This window comes from Bipolaris oryzae, assembly GCF_000523455.1.
Source record: "Bipolaris oryzae ATCC 44560 unplaced genomic scaffold scaffold_2, whole genome shotgun sequence".
Classification (NCBI taxonomy): Eukaryota; Fungi; Ascomycota; class Dothideomycetes; order Pleosporales; family Pleosporaceae; genus Bipolaris; species Bipolaris oryzae.
This window is the reverse complement of record NW_006911278.1, coordinates 285,182-307,651: the sequence shown is the minus strand read 5'-3', so window position 1 is coordinate 307,651 and position 22,470 is coordinate 285,182. Positions and strand designations below refer to the sequence as shown.

The 22,470-nt window shown below is 51.0% G+C and overlaps 5 protein-coding genes across 5 annotated transcripts; 2 read left to right on the top strand and 3 right to left on the bottom strand.

Annotated features, from left to right (window-relative positions):
* Window positions 1-180: 180 nt before the first annotated feature.
* Window positions 181-2,986, bottom strand: COCMIDRAFT_506 (uncharacterized protein; the record flags this gene model as incomplete). Its single annotated transcript, XM_007684305.1, has 2 exons — window positions 181-2,582; window positions 2,632-2,986. The coding sequence occupies 2 exons, from the start codon at window positions 2,984-2,986 to the stop codon at window positions 181-183; spliced, it is 2,757 nt and encodes a 918-aa protein (XP_007682495.1).
* Window positions 2,987-3,538: 552 nt separating this feature from the next.
* COCMIDRAFT_21672 (uncharacterized protein) lies at window positions 3,539-5,034 on the bottom strand (the record flags this gene model as incomplete). The annotated part of the gene is made up of 3 exons (XM_007684333.1): window positions 3,539-3,592; window positions 3,648-4,807; window positions 4,857-5,034. The coding sequence occupies 3 exons, from the start codon at window positions 5,032-5,034 to the stop codon at window positions 3,539-3,541; spliced, it is 1,392 nt and encodes a 463-aa protein (XP_007682523.1).
* Window positions 5,035-5,620: 586 nt separating this feature from the next.
* Window positions 5,621-7,062, top strand: COCMIDRAFT_31849 (uncharacterized protein; the record flags this gene model as incomplete). The annotated part of the gene is made up of 3 exons (XM_007684366.1): window positions 5,621-5,653; window positions 5,702-6,041; window positions 6,095-7,062. The coding sequence occupies 3 exons, from the start codon at window positions 5,621-5,623 to the stop codon at window positions 7,060-7,062; spliced, it is 1,341 nt and encodes a 446-aa protein (XP_007682556.1).
* A 1,615-nt stretch (window positions 7,063-8,677) lies between these two features.
* On the top strand, window positions 8,678-10,894 carry COCMIDRAFT_80603 (uncharacterized protein; the record flags this gene model as incomplete). The annotated part of the gene is made up of 1 exon (XM_007684420.1): window positions 8,678-10,894. The coding sequence occupies one exon, from the start codon at window positions 8,678-8,680 to the stop codon at window positions 10,892-10,894; it is 2,217 nt and encodes a 738-aa protein (XP_007682610.1).
* A 1,736-nt stretch (window positions 10,895-12,630) lies between these two features.
* COCMIDRAFT_21669 (glycoside hydrolase family 62 protein) lies at window positions 12,631-13,770 on the bottom strand (the record flags this gene model as incomplete). Its single annotated transcript, XM_007684332.1, has 2 exons — window positions 12,631-13,340; window positions 13,404-13,770. 2 exons carry the CDS (start codon window positions 13,768-13,770, stop codon window positions 12,631-12,633), a joined length of 1,077 nt encoding a protein of 358 aa, XP_007682522.1.
* Between the last annotated feature and the right edge of the window lie 8,700 nt (window positions 13,771-22,470).

Here is a 22,470-nt window from a genome sequence, read left to right as displayed (position 1 = left end):
GGGGATTGAATTTGCAGAGTAGAGTAATGTGTATTTTTTTTGGACGAGAGGGAGGTTATGTGAATTTCATGACTTGCTTCTTATTTGATCGACTTATTGTGCCTTCTTTTTAATGTACATGGGTTTAGGTAAATCAAGCCTTTTGCCATTTCTCTCTACTCCGCATGCATCCTCCACCTTTCACTGCCAGTTCTTCTTTGCCTCTTCCAGATCATCCCCCAATACCCCCAGTTTCTTCAATGCGTCCAAACTCCGGTATTTGAATCGGAACACCGCATATGCCTTCTCTAGGCTATCCACGTACTCTGGTCTCGCTATCGCATGGCCGTAGGGAATGGGTGTGCTGGTTCGAACGACGTGTTTGGATCCCTTTTTAGAGGCTGCGGCAGCTGTGATGGTGGGTGGCGATGAAGGAGAAGGCAAGAGGGATGCAGGTGGAGGTGGTGGAGGAAAACACCAATGGGGTTGTGGAGGCTGAACTTTGGACTTGGCAGGAGATTTTGAACTTTTGTGGCGACGGGGAGTAGTGGCGTGGCCTGATTGCTTACTTTTCTTATTCTTCTCGTCTTTCCCTCCTTGAACAGCAGGCCTGGACTCATCGTTCCCCTTCGCCCTGTCATTTTTCTGTTCTCTGCCCAAAGTCATTTCGAGGACGCCTTTTAGCTCTTGAAGGGCCGGAGAGTCCTTTTTGTTAGATTTCGCTTTCTTTGTATCGAATGGCGACTTGGTAACATCCTGCCATCCTGTAGGTTCTGGGATTTTACGATCAGTGGGCGGGGTAGTCCATTTAATATCCCCATCTTCGTCATCAGAAGTTGAGTACCAGGCGTTTTTATCGTGACTCTTCTGCTTTTCAGTTTCCCAGGAGGAATCTTGAGGCGTGGCAATGGCCCAAGAATGCACTCTGTTGCTGGCCCAAGTAGATGAAGCTGTGGAATGACGATCCTTTTCACCGGCATCAATAGCGTCCCATGCATATTCCTTCGCAGATGGTGCATATGGAGCTGGAAATATGTTACTAGTATTTTTTATGGCTGCAGGCCAATCTGGAACTTCTGGTGCAGAAGGACCCGCATTAGCATGTCCACTTGATCGTCTTGACTGTGTATGCATTGGGAGCGCGATATCTGGGTGACTTTGGACATCTGGTATCGCTTGCGTGATTGTAGAAGGAACAGGTGCCCATTCAGAATCTATGCGCTTCAGATTTTCCGCAGAAAGCGGATATCGAGAAGAATTTCGGTCATGATAAGACTGCATAGACCGTGAGGAACGGCCACGACTCTTTGATCTCTTCGGCGGAGTCTGTATATGGCTTCGAGAATGCGACGGCTGTATCGTGTTGTCTGAGCTGCTGGTCGAACTGGTAGAGTAGGAAGATGAAGCCCTTCCTGCCCATCTTGTGCGTTCCAATGAAGTTTCGTTATCTCTCTTATGATGTCTAGATCGTGACTTCGAACGCGACCGATGCTTTCTCGATGTATGTGTAGATCGTCGTCGAGGATGTATAGGTGAAGATGCTCGAGAAACAATATGGGCATTAAAGTGAGGTGCTGCAGTTGTAGCAAGTGGTATCTCCAACTGACTCGAATCCTTCCACTCCCTTCCTCTAGCTGTCTCCCAAGTTTCATCCGTATCCCAAGAATCTGACGGCGTTTCTTCGCACGAATGCCACCCATTGCCATAGCTGGAGGTTTCTGTCTCCCACAAATGATCTTCGCTCTGATTCGTGCGGGCTCCTGTTTTGCTCTTTATCTCAAGCTGGTCCCATCCATTTTGTGACTGGACCCAATATGATGCACGGTCGCTGCGCTGATTGCGTTTGGATGGTGATGCCTTGAAGGAATGCGGTACCTGCACAGACGTAGTGTGTGGAGATTCTGGCCATGCTCCAGGAGCCTGGCTTGTTCTGTCTTCTTTCTGTGATGTGTGGTCTGAATCTCTGTCATGTCGTGCAGACTGGGCTTCTACCCGTCGTGACTCCTCTACACCCTGTTTGACCGCCACCTTCAATACATCTTTCAGCCACGTGGGGTCGACACCACTTGTTCCTGGAGTCATAACCACATGATTGTCGCGATGAGCAACTTTTCTATCGGGTGGAATAGGCCCACTGCCATATTGGAAGCCAGAAGAGGGAATGCTTTCTAAGCGTCGCGTCCCCGGGCTGATCGCTTCCGAGTACCGAGATTTAGGCTTCGAGTGACGTGTCATGGATACTCTAGATTTGTTGTCCCGTATGGGGAGAGTGTTGTATTGAATCTGTGTCTTGGAGCTCTCGTGGCTCTGCAGTGTTTCGGCGTACGGCGCACGATAGGACGCCCAAGGCGCTGGCGGACCAGAAATATTGTGGGAACCATTGAAAAACGGTCCTCGGTCATCGCACATGGATCGATTGTGAGAACTTGGTGAGTCTCCCAAACTAAAACGATGGTCGAGCCAGTCACCAGCGCCGTCTAAGTTGATCGCCGAAGCAGATTTCGCGTCTCGACTGCCAGCACATCGCAGCACCACGACTTCGATGCATCCTATGTTTTCAATAGTGGCTGGCGTGTTGAGGTTCGACGCATCATCCGCTGACGCTGCTACTGGTCAGTCACTGCCGGAGAAGCACACCATATTGCAACTCACTAATATCCAAGTTATCCAAAGTCCATTCGCGCGCAATCATAGACCCATCTTTCTGTCTTTCCTCTTTTTGACGCACCCTAAAGTCCACCAAAGAGCGACTGCCCGACGGTTTTCGGGGTTTGATGTCTTGTCTGTTGCGGTTGCACTGGTAGACCCCGTCGACGTAGACAAAGATCGCAATGCCAGGCGCGATGAATGTGTTGGATGTGAGGTGAATAGAAAAGGATTGTGGCTGGTGGGGTACTGGCACGAATGTCTCTACGAAGCCGTCGCCGTATGTGGTACCGTACTCTGGTAATGCGTGTTGAGGTTGTGACAGTTCAATGCTGCAATTGAGGTCCTTCAGCGACGGCATTGTGAAGAGGAGTTGTTTCGAGAGTTGTTGTGGGGCGTTCGTTTGCCGCCGAACGGGGTGAAGTCTTTAGTGTTACTGGGACGTCCAGGATGAGATCAAGTAAAGTGAAGACTGCTTGGCAGCGACGACCGAGCATTCGTGAGGAAGGAACGTCCATGAATATGTCTTTCACTCGTGTAAAGTATTCAAATACCTTTCCAAGGTTGAGACTACCTACAAAAGAATTGGCGCTTGCCTATTCACAAATGTGTCATATTCACATATCCGTAACTCATATAAACATGCTTCAAACAACGTATTTAGCGTTCAATCATAAACAACCATTGTCCACAGGTCACATATCATGGACCCCCCAACAAGGCTGTCCATAGACCAAGTGCAGACAGATGCGCCATCTCTTATCCAAGATAAGTGGCACCATATTTGACATGTATGCCGTTTATCCGGGCATACCAAAACGCAGTCAGACGATATTCGTATCTTATGCCAGACGCTTGTATCCAGATTGCATATCCTCCCTCGCGTAAATGTCACAACGCTTTTGTTTATGCCCTACGAGTCCGACTTCATCGTTCCGCAGAGCGAACAGGTCCACCATTCATTTTCCTGTAATCAGTCAGCAACACAATTCATACAAACTGTATTCTAAAAATAACCTTACCATGAAGGTCCCGCACTCAAGACAATTCCAGCCTATCCTACCCCTTGCAGGTTCAAACGGCGTGGCACCCTGCCCTCGCAGTCCAGACTGCGGCGGTGGTTTGGGTAGAGCAGGTACAGTATATGACGATGCAAAACGTTTGTGTTCTGGTATGGGCTGAGGTGGCTGTTCAAGGCCACAGGCACCACAGGCAAGATAGTCGAGTGGGTTGTGCAGCGTGCATTGCGGACACGCCCACTTATTCGGGTCAGTGGGGAACGTGACAGACTGCTGTGGCGGAGATGGCCGCGGTGGTGTGGGGGGAAGACGCTTGTTCCTTCGTTGCTCTTCGTCGTACGAGATAAGGCGCGAGGGTGTCCTCGCGGATGTTGAAGGAGTGCGTGTTAGTGCTTTTGATGAAGTTTGCGCGGTTGATCGTGGCAGAGATCGGCTTGGAAGAGGATAAGTTGTGCTGCGTGTAGGATGAGATTGAGTTGGTGGAGCAGGCGAGGTGCTAGGGGAAGGTGGTGCACTGTCGAACTGCAGTCCGTTTTGAGGATCCCAAGTTAGCCCACCGTTTCCAGTCGGGGCGCCTAATCTCTGCATTTCCTCGTCGTACATGAGATCTTGCAAGGCTTGAGCAATCGCCCAATCATTGGCATCATCTTGCTCAGCTGTGGTGCGAAACCTGTCCTGCTCTTGCTGATTGACCTGGTTGACTAGCCGCTGAGTCTCAGAGCTTCCGCTTGCACAACCTTCGGTGATGCTGTTTCTGCGTGATGCCGCATCTGCGATGACCTTACGCATATCAACACCGCGTGCTGTAGGTCGCGAACCACCTAAGCGATGCCCTCCTGCGTTGGCGTCGGTCGACGTTCGTCGCTTCTCAGCGGCGACCCGAGCCTGGCGGCGCATCTCGTCGAGCGGTATGCGCCTACCGCCGAGTTTTTGGCCTTGCGTCAGGAATCCCTCACCAGTGTAACCCTTCGCAAGAAGAGACTGATGCTCCTCCCGAAGTTCGTTCCAGAGATTGTTAAAGTCGACATTGTGGGGGCCAATGACTATGTGGCAGAGTTCATGCAGTAAGGTATCTGTGACTTGCTCCAGGGACAGGAACTGCCTGGAATCATAGTGATATCTCAGCCGGATCAGGATCCTCTCTGTGCGGTTGATGTTGAGGCCTGGGAGATGGTCAGTCGAGCATCTCGCGGGCGGCTTCCGCCCTCCTACCTAGCAGCTGAGGCTCATCAGGAAGGAACTCGGCAAGTATTCCAACCTTCCAGCCTCGTTTCCTCATCATGGGCTTGACCATGGACGCAGCCTTGCGGAGGGTATGTAGCGCCTCGCCGTCCCGTGGAAGGTGTTTCAGGTGCTCATAGGCATCGAAATGCGCATCAATTTCCCTCATGGTGTGGCGGTGTTCCTACAAGTCAAGACGGTGCACTTTGAGTTGTTGATGGGTCGTCCTTGGATGCAGCGCAGGGTTCTTTCTCTCGGTGTGCTAACAGGCAATCTTGTTCAAGTAAATGCGAACAACCTCTGAAGGGGCGAAGAAGCAGATGAATTTAAAAAAGCCAAGATTTGCTAGGAAAGGGCTTGAGGATACCGACAGCCACGTAAGCAGTTCACGCGTTGTTCTTGGTGGTTGACGACGACGATAGCGCCGGACGGAGTCAGTCTATGCCACCAGGCACGGCTATTTACAGCCTATTATTGTCTAAGCGAATGTGAAGCACGAGCGAGTGCAGATAAGGCCTGCAGCTGCAGGCCTATAAAAGGGACCGTGTCCACGAGAGAGAGAACGGTGGCGCAAAAGCCACTGGCCCTCACGTGCGACCGTGTCCAGGATGATCGCGCGAGTCATTGGCTGGCTTGACGTAGTGCACTTGCGTGCTTGCGACGACGTCTGGAGGCGACCTCTGCAAAGTTTGAAGCACCGCCGGTTGGAACAAGTTTGTTTTTGAACTTGAACACGTTCTGAAACCTGCGAAAGCATGTCCAACAACGACCAGCAAGTCCTCGGCGTGGTGAGTGGGACATGATTCTCCATCTGCACCTAGCTGACGTATACAAAGCTGGCTGAGTACTCTCGAGACGTTCGCAACTTCACGGGGTCAATATGGGATGCAACAGATGCGCATTTTGCACACGTAGCTGGTTACATTAAAAAGAGCCTCCCCGAGACATGGCTTCCGGAGCGCGCGCGACCGCGGCCACCGCCTCCACCGCCGCATCCCATTGCTGGCGCCTACCTACATCGCCTCCAGGACTGGGTCCTCAGGCACCGCGCTTTGACGGCCGCCATTGTTGCACTCTGTGCGACTGGAGGGTTTTTGGTATGGCAAGAGCAGAAGCGGTACAATCGTAAGCGCCGGGCGAGACGAGCGGGCAATGGGGCGAGGATGGAAGTTGTAGGTGAGTATTCGACACAGTCGAGCCTAGTTGGAGGATGGAGCTGACAGGCACAGTCCTTGCTGGGCCACCAAATTCGCCCGTTATACGATCGCTATCGCTCGATCTTGAGCGCCGCGGCTTCATTGTATACATTGTGTGCTCCAATATGGACGAGGAGCAGCAAGTCCTAGGCGAGTCAAGGGCCGACGTGCGGCCACTGCACTTGGATGTAGTCGACACAATGGGCACACAAGAGGCCATGAGACGTTTCAATGAGCTTCTCACCAAACCACATGTCGCCTTTTCCGGGGCAACCCCGCATAACCTTAGTCTGCGCGGCGTTGTTCTGGTTCCTGACCTTATTTACCCTACTGGCCCTGTAGAGACGGTCAGCCCTGAGCTCTGGTCGGACGCGCTCAACGCCAAAGTGCTCAACACGATTGCAGTGACACAAGCGTTGCTGCCGACAGTGTGCGAGTTCAAGTCGCGCGTCCTGATGCTCACACCGAGCATCATTGCGTCATTGCGGCCGCCGTTCCATAGCGTGGAGACGACGATTGTCAGCGCACTCGAAGGGTTCCTGGCGTCGCTCCGAGGCGAGCTGGGTACCCTTGGCATTGAGGTGTTACAATTTCACCTCGGAACATTTGATCTGACAAACGTGGGCCCCAAACATCATGTGCAGTCGCGGTCGATCGGCAGCCCACATGCCTGGCCAGCAACGACGAGAGCGTTGTACGCAAGCAATTTCGAGGCCCAAGCACGCGTTGCGCAGAGCCGGGGCCTGCTCAACCAAAGCGGCAGCTCAGTTCGAGAACTACACAATGGCGTGTTCGATGCGCTCACACAGCGACGACCGCAAAAAGTATGGCGTGTTGGGCGTGGAAGTGTCACATATGATCTGGTGGGCAACTGGGTGCCGCGTGGGCTCATAGGATGGATGATGGGCTTGAAGCGCGTGGCTCTCGACACTGCGTCCAAGCCGCGGCTAGAGGACAGCGTACAACTACAGTGCTGGGAGAAGGTCGATGCGGTCGCCTAGACGGAACGGCATACGAACAGTCTGGGGTGACAGGATACAGGTGCATGGCAGATGGCGTGTGGAGGGAAGTTTGATGACTATCCACGTCATAGTCGGACTGTGCTTGCGGGAGCTACAGGGCGCCATGGCAGCAGTGTGGACAGTGAAATTGCAGCGCACACGTGTGTTGTTATTATTGTTATTATTTTTTTCAGCATGCGTGCGCGGTGTTAGGTAATGGCGGATGAGGGATGGATTGAGTTTTCCCTCAGCATTGGAGGAGCAGCGAGATGAAACCCGGGTTGGAGAAGGGGATGGGCTTGGCGGCGGTGATGGGCTAGCGGCGCCCCTGCAGGGTTCAAGAGCAGGTGAGCAGGTGAGCAGACGCAGGCACAGGCACTGGCACTGGTGGTGGGTTATTAGTAGCGAGGCGAGTGCGAGGCGAGCAGTGACAGCCGGGCCCCTGGTGTATAGTTTAGACGGGCTATTGTCTAGAAATCTCAGCTCTCGACATCGGGCGTTGCAAGAACAGTGGTTCGCAGGATGGGCAGCAATTTAAATGAGCAAAAAAGTTCTGGACCGTGACATGGTCGTCGGGTGCGCGGGAGCAAATGAGCAGCGGCAAGGAGTGTGCGACGACGGCATTTTTGCACTGCTAATGATTATTGGCGGCCGTGGCCCAAAGCGGCCGCAAGCCGACGAGGGCGACTACGCGTGGTGCTAGTGAAACGAGGCAGTCGGAGCCGTGGGTGTTGTGTCGCAGGTGTGGTGGTGGGGGTTTGGCAATGAGTGAGACTGTGTGTGGCATGGGGCCTGATGGTGGTGGGAGATGGGAGTGGTCATGGCATGGCATGGTGGTGGTGGTGGTGGTGGTCGTAGTGTAGGTAGTTAATTGACCACGAAGGGGGATGGATGCAGGTGGAACGGCATGCGATGCAAGCAGCATGATGACGCTGATGTCGTATAGACAACCGCCTACTGCACGCTACACACCAAGTACAGTGCCGTAGTCATGCAGCAATAGGGAAGGCGGCGCGAAATGTCAATAGTGAGGGCCGTATAGGGCGGTCGTGGTGGCGTCGTGTCACGCTTCACGGCGACTGGGGGGCGGCGGTGGCGCAGAGACCACACCGTTGTCGATGCAGGGCCGACTCGTAGTAGCGCGCCCAATTGGTGACGGCGTTGGCTCCCTCTCTCGCACCAGGCTCCACCGCGGGTTTCAGGAGGTGTAGGTTTGGCTATTATTGCCCTGCAACAACTGCCAGATACACTACACTACAATACCCACCCTCGCCCCGACTCTCCAGACCACCCTCGCCTCCCGCCCGGTCTTTTTCGACGCCTGCCGCCGTCGTATCCGCTCCTTCGCGCTGCTCCCGCTGAGCCCTCTCGTCCTGCCCGTCCATGATCGCGTCACATCCCTCTGCTCCTCCTCCCCTGCAGGCACAGCCGCCGCCATCGACATTGCCATTGCCATCGCCAGCCTGCTAGAGTGCTACCTATCAGATTTGCCCGATTCGAGGCGGCGCGCATGACAGCCCGGCCTCATCAGCCCTTTGCTGCCGATTCCATGCACCACCCCTGCTGAATTGCCTGCCCTTTGCTCACTGCTCACTCCCTCCCGCCTTCACACACCATGGCAAACCGGCAGCAGCGCCCGGGCGGCCTCGACCTCCGCTCCCAGTCGTTTGACCCTTCCACCACCTCCACCTCCAACAACGCCGACTTCTACGCAAACACCAACAACAGCAGCTCTGGCTTCGGCAACATCGCCAGCGCCAGCGCCAGCATGAGCAATCTGTCGCTCATATCTGACCTACCCAGCCCACGCACTGGCGAAGCGCCCCCCGCTCTCTCTCCCCTCGACGCCCTCGCCCTCCAGGGCAGGCTGCTTGCAAAGCGCTTCGAGCAGCAGGACAAGACTGGCCGTCGCCTCAGCCGATTGGCCCCTCTCACCATCCAGAATGAGTTTGGCAACCGCCCTGGATACTTTTCCTCTCTCTCAAACTCGACCGTCAACTCGCCCAATGAAGATGCAGGTCCATTCAAGTCCCCACGCCCCGAGCCCTCTCCGCGCCAGGAAGTCATGGAGAGGCACAAGTCGTACTACCCTCAGTTCGGCAACGATGAGTTAGAGCCACAGTATGCCGTTGGCCCTCTGCAGAGCCCCATGGCCACCATCGCAGAGGCCAGCCCTGCCACTCCGCCCCGCGGCTACTTTGATCTTCCCAGGTCTCACTCGCCCGAATCTGTCGAGCCTCAGTTTGGACTCCGCGAAGCCACACCCGTCACTCCCAATGTCCCAGCTCCAGCCTCGCAAATGTTCCTGAGCCCGCAAAGGAAGCCGTCCGGCGGCTCGCAGCACCAGTCGCCACACAACCAATCCAATCTTCACCCACTCCGATCGTCCAGCTCTTTGCGCTCCAATCGCTCCCCACACCTGTCACCCAGCGTCAGGTCTGTACATGGCGACTGCTATGGTGAGGTTGAGGACATGTCGTTGAGCGGATCATACGACTCTCTGCACCAGAACCGTAACTTGTCTCCCAGCTCGAGCGTGTCTAGAGCCCACTCCCCTGTCGCTCCTGCTGCGGCACACAACATGTCTCGATCACCATCGGCAGCATCTGATTATTCTGTCGGCAGCGCAAATCTTCCACGCCCAGCCTACAACTTCTCAAGACCCATGAGTCGTGGAGGCTCACGACCATCGCTAGATGTCAGGTCTACCGACGGACCGTCGCGCCAGGCGTCGGACGACAGTGCGTACATGAGACCCTCTTTTGATAATCAACTACGACAACAAGATTCGAACGACGCGCCCCCTGCAAACTACGCTAACGACACCGTCCACACACCCGTGAGCATGGCTAGCGAGGACTTTCGACGATCGGGCGATTTCACTAACAATCCGGCACCATCGTATACTTATACCAAGTTCAACCTTCCTCGCGGCAGGCCTGTCGATCGTCGGTCTGTCGGCGTTGAGGACTTCCTCAACAGCCAGATAAAGTGGGATCAGCCCAAACAAGCCAACAAGGCTCAGGCCCGACCACCCTCACCCGAGTCACCGCCGCGTTCTTTTAACCACGGCGCACCCTCTCTTACATCTAGCAACAGCACAATCCGCCCTCGAACTGCCGGCTCTACTAGCGACTTGACTCCCCAACAACATTGCGACATGGGCATCGAACTTCACGAAGCAGGCGAGCTCCTGAAATCCACCTACCATCTCCGTCTTGCAGCCCGCGCTGGTCTCCCCGAGGCCATGTTCTGGTATGGCCTGGCCTGCCGACATGGCTGGGGCATGCGTGAGAACAAGGCCGAAGCACTACAGTGGCTGCGACGCGCCGTCGACTCTGGACACCTGGAAATTGCCGACGACGAAGATCAAACCAAGAACGGCCAGCCCACCGATCAGTTGAAGAAGAAGAAGCACCGCGCTCAGTATGCAGTAGCCATTTACGAGCTTGGCAAGTGCTACGGTAACGGCTGGGGATGCGCCCAGGATAAGTCGCTTGCTCTTCGCTGCTACGAGATTGCCGGCAACTGGGGCGACGCAGATGCTCTTGTCGAAGCCGGCTACTGCTATGCTGAAGGCGTTGGCTGCAAAAAGAACATGAAGATGGCTGCTAAATTCTACCGCGCAGCCGAGGCCAAGGGTGTCAGCATGGTTGGCAACAGCTGGATCTACAAGGACAAATACATGGATGACGGTTCCTCAGTCTCCGACGCGCGCTCAGTCCGATCCGGCCGCTCTACCACCAAGGACCACTCTGAGAAGAAAACTCGCGACAAGAGCCGGACTCGCGCCATCTTCGGTCGCAAGAAGAGCGTTGGGACTCAGTCTTGATTGTCTTCTCTCCACTCACCATCCTCCTCTTCCTCCTCACACTATACCTTGTAAATGTGTCCACGACTATTTTCATATGCGTTTGGCGACGGCGTCTAGGCGTAGCGACTCGGGTTTGTCTGATTTTTAGTCTTTCATACTTTGAGGGGCGTGTGTAGTTTCGCGGCCTCCCGGTGTCTCTACTCTGCCTTGTCGCTTTTGGTTTCCAAAATGTTTTTCATCTCGTTTTTTTCTTTCCTTTTTCATCTTTTTTCCTTTTTTTTTCCTCTCTGTTATATTCACGAATGAACCTCGCCTGGTGCCTGGGCTTGAACACATTTTTCGTGGCTCGAAAACATGCTGCATCTTACTTACTATACTCTGTGTGTATGTGTGTGAATGTTTTGAAATATTCATTCGCCACATGACAATACGTTCGAAATATCCCTCTTCGATACCTTGAACATACCTGTTTTTTTTGCTCTCTGATTTTTCTTTCCTTGCGCTTGTCTTCTCTCTCTTTTTGTTCTCTTTTCCTGCTCTCTTATTTCCTTGCTGTTTTTTTTCCTTTGTTTATACCACTGTTGCGTCATTGGGGTCCATAGGGCCTTTCTACTTTTCCTTGTGTTTTCAAAAAACGGCTGGGGGGAGAAAAGGCTTGGAGAAAAATCATCCTTTCTCCCTTTTTCTTTTGCCTTGTATTTTAAAATCTAATACCCAAACTAGGGAGAGAGCTCTGGTGGAAATACCTGGCTATACTCCCTTATTGGTGTTGTAGGGGGCGTCGACAATAGGAAGAGGAACTTGGTTTGAAATTTTCCTTGTATCATCGGATTGTCATTGTCTTGGGGGAAAGGGGAAGGTGGGCAAACATGAACACCTTATTGTGTGTGTGCGGCATAGGATGGATTGGGTCAGGTTTAGGGGAGTGTACGATAAGGTTCCGCGTGAAAACGGTGCTTTGCGACTTCTTCCTTTTTTTTCCCTGTCTTGTATGTAGGAAATACCAAAGAGGAAGATTTCAGATGACTGTAACTGGTCACTATCTTCTTGCCAAATACCTTCTTATGTCTTCTTGGTGATTTTATATTATGTCTCCATAGATCACTACTGCTGTGTGAACATCAAGTCTACATGGATCACTACTACCATGTAGGAAGAGGTGCATTGGGTTTTCTTCAGAACACCAAAAAATCCCTTACTACAATGCCAAAGAATTCGCAAAGTCAAGAGTCTAAATCTCTCGCTGTCCGAAAACTGAAAAAAAAAGAAGAGTCTTCTTTAATTTCAGAGGTTGCTTTAGTATTTAAACAAAGTTTCCTTTTCGATATTCTAATTCGCAGAAAAGGGAATTTTTTTTACCCCAAGGTTTAGCGTTTGCAGAAGCTTTTCTTAGTTTCTTCCTTGTTTGGTTTGGGGGACCACTGCACCAATTCCGAGCTATGTAGGATCACTGTGCATCTAGGCACTTCAGACAAGCCACGCGTTCAAGTTCAATACACTCAATCCTATGTGGATCACTCTTAAGGTGCGCGCCACCCACACGCATGTTCAAACAACTGACATCGGCAATCATCACGAAAACAAAAAGCAAAGTTAATGTATAGAGAGAGAGAGAGTGAGTAAGAGAGATATTCACAGTTTGCTCATTTTGCAGACAGCCCAACCGGCTCTACTACTACATATATACACATGTGTCCCCCCGTTTCACCTCCCCCACCCCTCTCCTTCCGTACATCCACACACATACCCAACATCTAACACTTGGAGTTGGTCTGAGTCGCAAGCGCCAGCTTCCACGGCAGCGCATTGTACGATCCCGAAGCATTAGGATCGATACCCTGGTAGAGATACCTCATCTCGCAGGGCCTCACCTGCAACCTCTGGTCGACATTGGTGCGAATCAGCTCGCCGTGCGACAAGCTCTGGGACCAGCGGCCAGCGGGGAACTGAGTGTTTGCAGCGCCCAGGAAGGGGGTTTGCTGGGTGGCGGCGAGGGGAGTCCAGCGGTCGCTAGTAAGCGACTGGGTGGTCCAGGAGCGGAAGTAGCGCAGGCCGCCGGGCGAGTTGCCGGTGCCGATGCACTCGACGACGAGGAGGTAGGTACTCGAGTTTGCAATGTTGTAGACGGTTGAGGCTTCGAAGAGGTCGTTTTTCGCCGCCTTGAGTGTCACGACGGGCTCGTTCATGCCGCGTGGGAACTGTGAGACGGGCGTTTGGCTGCGGTACAGGCCGCCATTGTCGTCGGATGAGTACAGGTGGCAGAGGGCTGTGTCGCAGATTACCCACATGTCGACCCAGTAGCCGGTGGATCCGAGGCCGTTTTGGATTGTCTGAGGAGTGCCGTTGGGGTAGAATACTTGCGGGGCGGTCCAGCCTCGTGGGTTGGAAATGTCCGGGTTGGTGCTGTAAGCTGCATTGCCGTTTTGGTAGACGAGGTACCAGAGCTTCTGGGGGGCGAAGTAGACTTTTGGAAGTTAGTGTCATGGAATGGGTTGTTTTTGGGGAGGGTAAAGAGGCAAAGACGTACAGACTTGAGGAGCAGCACGGTAACCTGTGCCAATACCTGACTGGTCGAGGTAGAAGAATGGCGCCTGGTTGGCCTGGCTGAAGTCGGTAAAGTTGAAGTAGACTAGGTTGTAACCTGCCTCCTTGGCCGTGCTGGCGAAGACATGGTATACACCGTTGTTCTGGATAATCGTCGGGTCCTTGATGCCCTGGATTTGACGGCTGTCCTGCTTGGGGGAGACGAGGATGCCGCTGGATGACCAGGTGAAGGTGCTAGGCAAACCGCCGTTGTTCTGGCGCGTCTCGAGAGCAGCGTGCTCATGCAGAGGGAGACTGCGAGCGAGAACTGAGGCTGCAAAGGCAGCGCCGGCGAGAAGGAAAGAACGCATCGCTACTTTATTCTTGTTCCGGTAGGCGATGACCCAACTTTCACGTCAACAGAAAGCAATTCGTCGATCCTTTATATACTCGGCAGTCGATTACCCGGGGCACGAAAAGCTGGGGTATGCTCATGTGGGTCCGGGGATTAGTCTTCTTGCTGTTGGGGTAATATAATCGTGGTTTGCACTCCATAGTTTTTCCGTCTTCGCTCACGTGCTGCTTTCCCTTCTAAGCACTATTGCGTCCTATTTAGCGTGTCTGTGTGTGATGCGCTAGCATGTTCAGCCTGTTATCACCTGAGAAGATTGGTCGGTGGGAAACCATTCAATTCCTACTATTACAGAAAATCAAGAAATCGTTTATACATTGAGTCTACTACACTGAGGTAATTGGACGAAATTCCCTTGTATGATGCAACGAAACTCTGCCCTGGATCTTGGTAGGTGGAATGTTTCGACTGTAAGAACGTTATCCACCCCGGCACATTGGTTCGGGAGCAATATGAAAAGCCGTAGAGGCTGCTAAACGGCACTTTTTCTGGATATTGGGCGATCTGGAGTTGTGTTAGTCTGGAAAAAGTCCCCTGCTAGTGACCCACATTATGCACTTTAACCTTCTGCTGTCATTCGTAGTGTCATTTGTCGCGCAGCTCACAACTCGCTCCAATTGCTCTAAATGAAACACAAAGCTGGTTGCCAGAATCAAGGGCGTTGGCATTGCTGATGCTCCCCAACTTTAGAGTTCATCAGCAGCGACTCTGTTGTGCTTATGTTGTCTCAGCTTCTATTCTCCGTGTTTATCTTTGTGTTTGGGCCACCGGGCCGATCACAGAAGCCGGGGAATCACGAAACCTCTTTAGACGGAAAAACTATACGTCGAACCGCATTTCATCCGGTGGTTAGCAATCTGGGGATGGTCATGGGCGCTGGTGTATGTATAGCAAGCACACGCCTGGCAGGCTTGGTGCATGTTTCTGGAAAGATGCCTTGGCCATTGTGCTTGGCGTGCACGTGGTCTTACGTCAATTGTGCTCATTATCGTATTGATCATTTAGACTTTGTGTAGCTTCTAATGAATGCACCTGCAGGTCCCACCTCACACGTCTGGCCATTATTAGGACAGGTATAGGCACCATGAATCAAGGGCACCAGTCGGATGACGAGGGAGCTATCATCCACCGTCCGAGTACCCATAATGAATCAAAAAGCTCGGCCATGTCCTTGGGGACAATAAAGTCTGGATACTTTGCACAGCGAAAGTGTTCATTTGTATTGAGACTGTGCATGCATACCATTTTTCATGTCATGGTAGTGTACTTATTGGCCTGGGGTTAATGCTTCAGTATGGCGCTCTATGCTCGCCACCAAACAACGACTTGGTGCATTGCATCTTCTTGTGCGTTTCTCAATATATGGCTTTAATATGCCACTAATTAACAGTATCGAATAAATTATGGGATTGGTGAAAATGCACTCAAGGTTGCCGTATTACCTTGAAAACACCGCTACATATTTCAAGCCATCTTTCGAATCTCACCATGGCAGTTTAGATCACTCACAGCAATGATGTCTGAAAGGCACAAGAAGTACAATTCATAGCACACTAGCTTGGTGATTTCGGGCGGCTCCCCTCCATATTTCTCTTGCTTCGGGCCCCGTTGGTGTAGGGCCGGCGGTGCATGTACCTAGTAAAGTATTTTAGCTATTCAAAAAAAAGGTTGTACGATCAGATGTACCTTTGCACTCCTTACTTGGCTAGTCAATGTGCCCACAGTCAGGCTGGTATCGGATATACAGCTCTAACTTGCTTATCTCGCACACTTGCACATTCGTCCGCATCAAATTTCTGACTTACAATCATGTCATTATAGCTAAACTAAGTTTTCAGGACGTTTCGTCGTAGGCTGGTGCTTAATCACGTAGCAAACCCCAAGATATCCACTGGATCGCTCACAATAGTGAACCAGAGGAGGCAGAGCAGCGGGCCGTAACAGTGTTGGATAGATAGAGTAATATTGACCTAAGCTACAATTCTCTTTAACTTAATTTGCAGGCTGTTATAGTAATAATTTGGAGTATGTCTAACCCTAACCCTAACCCGAAGGTTGGCCCTAACCCTAAGCCTGACCCTAACTCTGACCCTGACCCTGCACCTTAACCCTGCCCCGAGCTTTGACCTAAACCTTGCATAAACTCTCTCTCTCAACCCAAATAGAAAACACGGCAATAAGGCGTGGAAGTCGACATTTTCCGAGGGAATCAATATGTTTAAACATCTTCAAGCAGCCACAATAGTTAAAGATGCACAAAGTTGATACGCTCAAAATGGAAAGCCTTAGGAATTGCGATATATATAAGCCTGTAGTTTATTGCACGCGGAGATCATTACACTAGAAAGTGCCTCAAGGTATGCATGACATGGTCAGCAGGTCTTAGATGAAACGACAACCCAGTGGCGCATTTTAATCTTTATAGAATTAGATGACTTTTGGAACCCTGATCCATCATACGTTGATATCATTATATAAAACACCTCAGCATCCAAATCCTACCACTTCCATTCTCCCTTCCTGGGACCAAAGTACTCCCCTTCAGGGAGGACCTTGCGGATGGCTGCTCCAGCTCCATCAAGCGTATTACCAACGATAGTAGTACCCCAGTAGTCGGGCATTGCAGCACCGGGAAGCTGAACGCAGAAGAAGATCACAATGGCGCAGATGGCAAGACCGACATCCATAGCAGCCGAAGTGACGTAGTTGTACTGCATCCACCAACCACGGTACTTGTCACGGATGAACTTGTTGAATATGTAGCCAATGAGAACCCACGAAAGCTGTAATCACATCAGTCTTTCATGTTCCTTAAAAAAGCAGAGGGGGTATTCTGATAACTTACAATGTTCATGGGCGTGTACGGAGGTACGTAAGACAGGGAGGCGAAGATAAGTGGCGGACTAATTTTGCGAATGAAGCTGACCTTGGGGAACATGCGGGAAGCACCATAGACCAAGAATGGAGTACCAAAGCCCACGAGCCACATCCATTGGAGGTCCTTGTAGGTTGAGTCTCCGGAGAACAAGTGCTTGGGACCGACAGCACCCCAGATGACACTAGCGTTGTAGAAGGTCTTGATGTAGGCACATGTGAATGAGCCTGATGCTAACGGGGTACAGACGTTCTTGATCGCGCCCAGAGCCCATTCGATGGTGGCGAGCTGGCACAGACAAGACCAAATGGTAGCGACGAACTGCGCGGCGAACAGTGAACGCTGGGGAACGTGCATATAGTGGCCTATCTTGAGATCCTGGCAGAAGTACAATGCCTGAGTCATAACGATGTAACCGAATGTCTTGAACATCATCATGGCGATGGGATGGCCTGGTTGTACGTATCCAATGATGAACTCAGTAAAGACATTGAGACCCATTTGGATGTTGGTGAAGGCCTGAATGATGCCAATGGGAATGGTCCATACGGTCGCAATCACGAGAGATAGGATGACAGAGTACCATTTCATGCCAGTAGGGTAAGCGAGAGCGGATACAAAGGCAAAGGCAGTCATGACAGCGAGTAGTGCAAGGTACCACCATGTGGGCACTGTCTTGTACTTTCGCATAATCTTCATATGAATATCATCCAGTTCACCAGATGTGGACCTCCAGCGGCGCCAGATTTCGGATCCATGGAAGAGGTAGGTGTGGCTGACTAGTGCAGCGATACTAGCAAAGTTCAGTCCGTAGTTGAGTGCATTAGTAGGAGACAAGAATAGAGGCGAGTATGCCTCATATTTGGCAGGGTCGACAGTGTGCTCGGGAGTAAGAATCCTGGAGGTGTTGTAGATTTTGCCAGTGTTGTCGAGAATACTATTTTGCGAGATTGACACGTAATCACCATACCAAGTGTTGGTAAAGCTCAATGCTGGAATAATGATCCAGACAAAGAAAACAACACCGATTAAAGTGTTTACGTGTGCATACCACGGACTAAGTAGCGGGCTGTTAAAGAAGGAGTTGATTTGTGCCCAGTCGAGAGTGAACCCGGTAAATGGAAAGCCGAGTGCAAGGCCAGTGCTCTGCCCAAAGAGTTGGTTGACGACGACATTATTAGGCTTGGCCCAAGTAACCCAGGCAAAGTAGCTGAATGCAGGAATGATGAAGTCTGGGAGCCAAGACCAGATGAACATGCCAATCATGACGTACATGAACATTCGGTACCGCGAGATGGACCAGCCATTGGTGGTCGTAGGGTTAGTCGGCCCGTGGTCATGGAGAGCGTACATGAAACCGACATTGACAAGTGCGCCAGGCCAAATCATGGACGCAGGTTCTACAAGAAACTTTCGGACGGAACCTGCGAGACCAAACCCAAGACATTGGGTAGACAGAGCAAAAAGCGTGTTGAAGCCCCATCCGAACTGACTCGTGTCGAACTTGTAGAACTTGCGGAGTGAGACGACGGTGTCGACAAAGTATCCAGCGCCACCACCAAAGGCAGCATTGGCCATTGCGACGATTATGACGTGCTCCTTGACATTGAAAGGTCCTGGGTTGAGATTTCCTTTGAGTCCGAAGATGCTGAACTCCTTATTGGGAAGGACTCTGGCGAAGAAGATACCGATCGGGTAGGCGATCAACAGTACAACGTAGGGGCCGATGCTGATAAGGGGATAACGCAGCAAGAAGAGCGCGTTAACTGATGAGCAAATTGTGGTCATAAGGAGACCGATGACCCATGAGCGAATGGTACTGGCAGGAACATCTTCATCGTAGTTCCGAACGACAGCACGGACCTGTTGTCTTGATTAGTTCCATGTGGAGGTACTTAGACATTCGTGGAACTCACTTCAGGATATGGTGAGTTCTCGATCACTTCTCCAACGAGCTTCGCCTCGCCGTTCTGGTCGTGGGTCGCAGTGGCGGCATCGACCATGTCAACCGCCTCGTCTGGCAGGTTAGGGTCCCATTTGTGTTCTTGACGGAAAGCCTTTAGGCGTTGGTTTGCCTCTGCTTCGCTGATGTCACGAACGTCCGAGGCATCGTTGCTGGATGTCTCTCCATGGGAATCATTCGTTTGTTCGCTAACAGTAACGGGGTCCTTCTCGGTGTCTGATCTCTTGAAACCCAGCCTCTTGCCAAAGCCTTTGGGCGACATCTTTTCGATGTTGGTCAGGAATAGAGAATAAAGAAGATGATCCTTGCAGAGATACCCAGGACTATGGTCCTTTATAAGTGATCTTCAATGGCACGATACTTGCATGGCCGACGGGTCAAGGTTCACAAACGGATATTGCCTCGGCCAGCTATCTATGAAGCAGCTTCTAGATAGAGCCATGGGCACGGCACAATGGCACCAATCAGATAACCTGGTGTGAATGATATCGGACGCGGCACGAACACTATGGCAATTTGGGGACGAGCGGGGTGAAGGGTCTAACTGGTCTTCGGGACACGCCGCGCAATGGATGGATATAGAGTTGCTAGCTAAGCTTTGGTGCCTTCCAACTCTGGTATGGTCGACATTTTGGTAGCGATAGTGCAAGTCTTGATGAAGCTTGGAATGTTAGGGTTCCTTGGCCACGGCGCTTACGATGTGGCGCGTGTTTTTCGTATCTCCGGTGGAGTCTCGGAAGCTTCGGCTTCGAAGACCAATGGCATTCAATCACAGGGTAGAAAAGGTGTGCGGAGACCGGATTGAAGGGAAGTGTGTTGATGTCTCCCCTATAGGAATTTGAACACATACATCATCTTTCTTGGGCGATGGTTTTGTTCGAGAGTCAGCCAACAACGGTTCCCGCATGCATGTCACCTTCGAGAGGGTGCATGGAAGCTTTCAGCGACATGGTTTGTACCTGTACACGACTCGGACCATCGTGTCTGCAATGAGACGCAGGCCAGTGGGATAGATAAGGAGGCAGTCCCTAGATTAGATACGTGTCAACGGCCTATCACGTTTCAACTCTACCGCAACCCCATGCATCGTGGCTCCCGTAGACTGAGCATTGTCCAATGATCGATGGGATAGATAAGTACATCTGGCCGATAAGTGACCAGGGGCGGTAGATGTCCAAGTGGGGATTGACGCATCCACCAGGGCCTGTTCGATTTCGCGATCATAGCTTTGTTTATCGGTCGGCTGTTTGGATGCGGGTGGAAGAAGCCACTGAGAGTGGCGTGCCGGCGCAAAGGAATTGCAGCAGGACCCAACGGAACCCCCAGGGCCTGGACGGGAGTTCGCGATTCCGTTTTGCTCTCTCGGCTTCGCTATACCTATATGGGTAGATGGTAGACTAGTTCTACACTAGTAGCGCCATAACTGTGTAGTTGTGGTGATTTCAATCCAAACAGAGCTCTTCGTTCCGTTCAATTGACCTGCCGAAGCTCCGTTCCGCAGCTCTAGTGCCGTTTATGTCTACCGGGCCGATGTTGCAGTTATGCGGCCGAACAAGTCCCTAGTTTGGATATCAGCAGAATGTTGTTGATGAAGTCATCCGACCAATATTGATAAGAACAGTATCAGAAAGGCTGTCTCTATCCAAAGCGGATCGCAAGGATGACGTTGGGTAGGATTTGTTTGTGGCTTTCGGCTCGTACTTATGTGACCGACACATCGGAATGCGCTAACCTCTTAGCGTGCTTTGATGTGGCGTATGCTTATCAGCTGCCAGCCTCCGAGTCATGTAGCAGCCACGCGACTTCACTCCGCAGTTGACAAAGGACCTCGGAGCTCTCTACTCAGGATGGACGTGCTGCATTCGGTCTGCCTTTTGCCTTCCATGAGCTTAGGAACGTTTCCGCAAGCGCCGTTTTTCCAAGCATAATCGTACCTAAGAAACCTAGGTTATCACTTTTCCTAATTTGTGTCTAATAACCGGTAATATAGAACAATTACACCAACTACATACATACGTCCGCTAGATGCTCTTCTAGCCCCTTTTACATTCCACCCTATAGCCCCCCTTCTCCCCCCCCCCTTTTTCGATTTTTGCCACCTTGTTCGGCTGGCAGCACTTAATCTTGTGGGGAGTGAGTTATAATTATGCGAATGGGCATCAGCAAATACCTGCTGCCGTGTATCATGTGCTGTTCCTTCTTATTTTGGGAGAGAGCGTACTATTTCCTTATACCTATGCTACACTATCATCTCTTTGCTATGTAGCTATAGATGGGTCTTCACTACTTCCTCCTTTAATCGCAATTCAACTCTAATGTTCTTTCTAGATCTAATAACACTGATAGTAGAAACTTCCCCTAATACATTAGTAGAATGTAAACTGCTGGTTTTCTCTAAAAGACTAATTTAGTTACCCGAATTAGTTCTCATGCTCAAAGTCCCACTTTTGCACTGCAGATATAGCTACTTCTTGGAGTAGAAAATTTCTCGCAGGTAACTCCCATGCAATCCATGCAATCTAAATTGAAGGATTCTTCTGGATATTCAGTTAGAGATTTTGTACAATAAATGATAGAGTTCCTTGGATGAAGTCTCTTCAAAATTTCAAGTACCTCCAAGGCCCAAAATATAACTCCATCCTCGAGCTATAAGACGATTGGAACTAGAGATCAAGCTCACTTCGCGTTCTCACTCGCTGTTGGTATTAGAAACAACTCCCAACAGTACTCTGATATCGCTAAATCAACCGATACATCGGATATCGAAGAATGTGAACAAGAGATGGATGGGCACCATGGTCATAATGGTCAGACACTCAAAACACGTTTCGTCTGGCTCATCGTCCATGGTTTTCATGCTACAAGCCTGCCTTTGTAAGCACTTGAACTTGGAATCTCGTTCTTTCTTTAGCGAATTTCTGCTATCTCCTCTTTTAGCCAAGCAATGTGCCATGGGCGGTGAGGCGAAACAAGCAAGCCTCTGATAGAGCGGTGTGACCTACTTAGTAAACATGTGTTGATAAATTCTCATACATCCTGCTGATATTGTTGCTTAAAGCTACTCAGTGGGTATGTATCTTTCATTGCTAAAAGATGAGTGTGGTCCGCATCCTGCTGCATGCCAAAAGGGCAGAAGAATGTCTAGTAGCAATCCTGTTGTCAGGATATATTGCGATCCGGATTTCAGACGCTAATTGGTAACACAATGTACTTTTTTCGGCTGGGTGGTACAGTGGCGCCGAATTGTCCTGCAACACCAAAACCGCCAAAAGGAAAACGTCGAAAAATGTTTTCCAGTGAAACGAAAGTATGGATAAAAAAGCGTCCTAAAAAGGGTCTAAGAGGCGACAAAAAGCAAGACTCTATACCATGAGCAGAACCGTTTGCCGGTTAGTTAGCATTATCTGGACCGACCTTTCCACAAATCAAGGTGTGGTAAGCCAATCATGGTACTCGCCTGTGCTTCTCAGGGTTGTCACAAAAATTGTAAATTCGGAAGATAGTAACAATCGAGGGAGGAAAGACTTTTGATTTGGGCAAAGCTCTTCTGCCGGCTCTCGTATTGTATGGGCAAAGCATAGATTTGCGTACAGTATAAAAGAAAGGCCCCTAAAAAGCATTCAGCTGAAGTCACAGCGTCTATGTTCGCGCGTTACACATCATCAGTAAATGGGCATAGTTATGCGCATCTCGGTTGATGAGTTGCTTGTCCCATGGAGCGGTGTGAATGAAGAGAAAAGAAGTAACTAAGACATTAACTATATAGGTCTGTAAACATGGGAGGCTTTGTAACTGCCATTCTCCAACAAAATTTCCTCAGA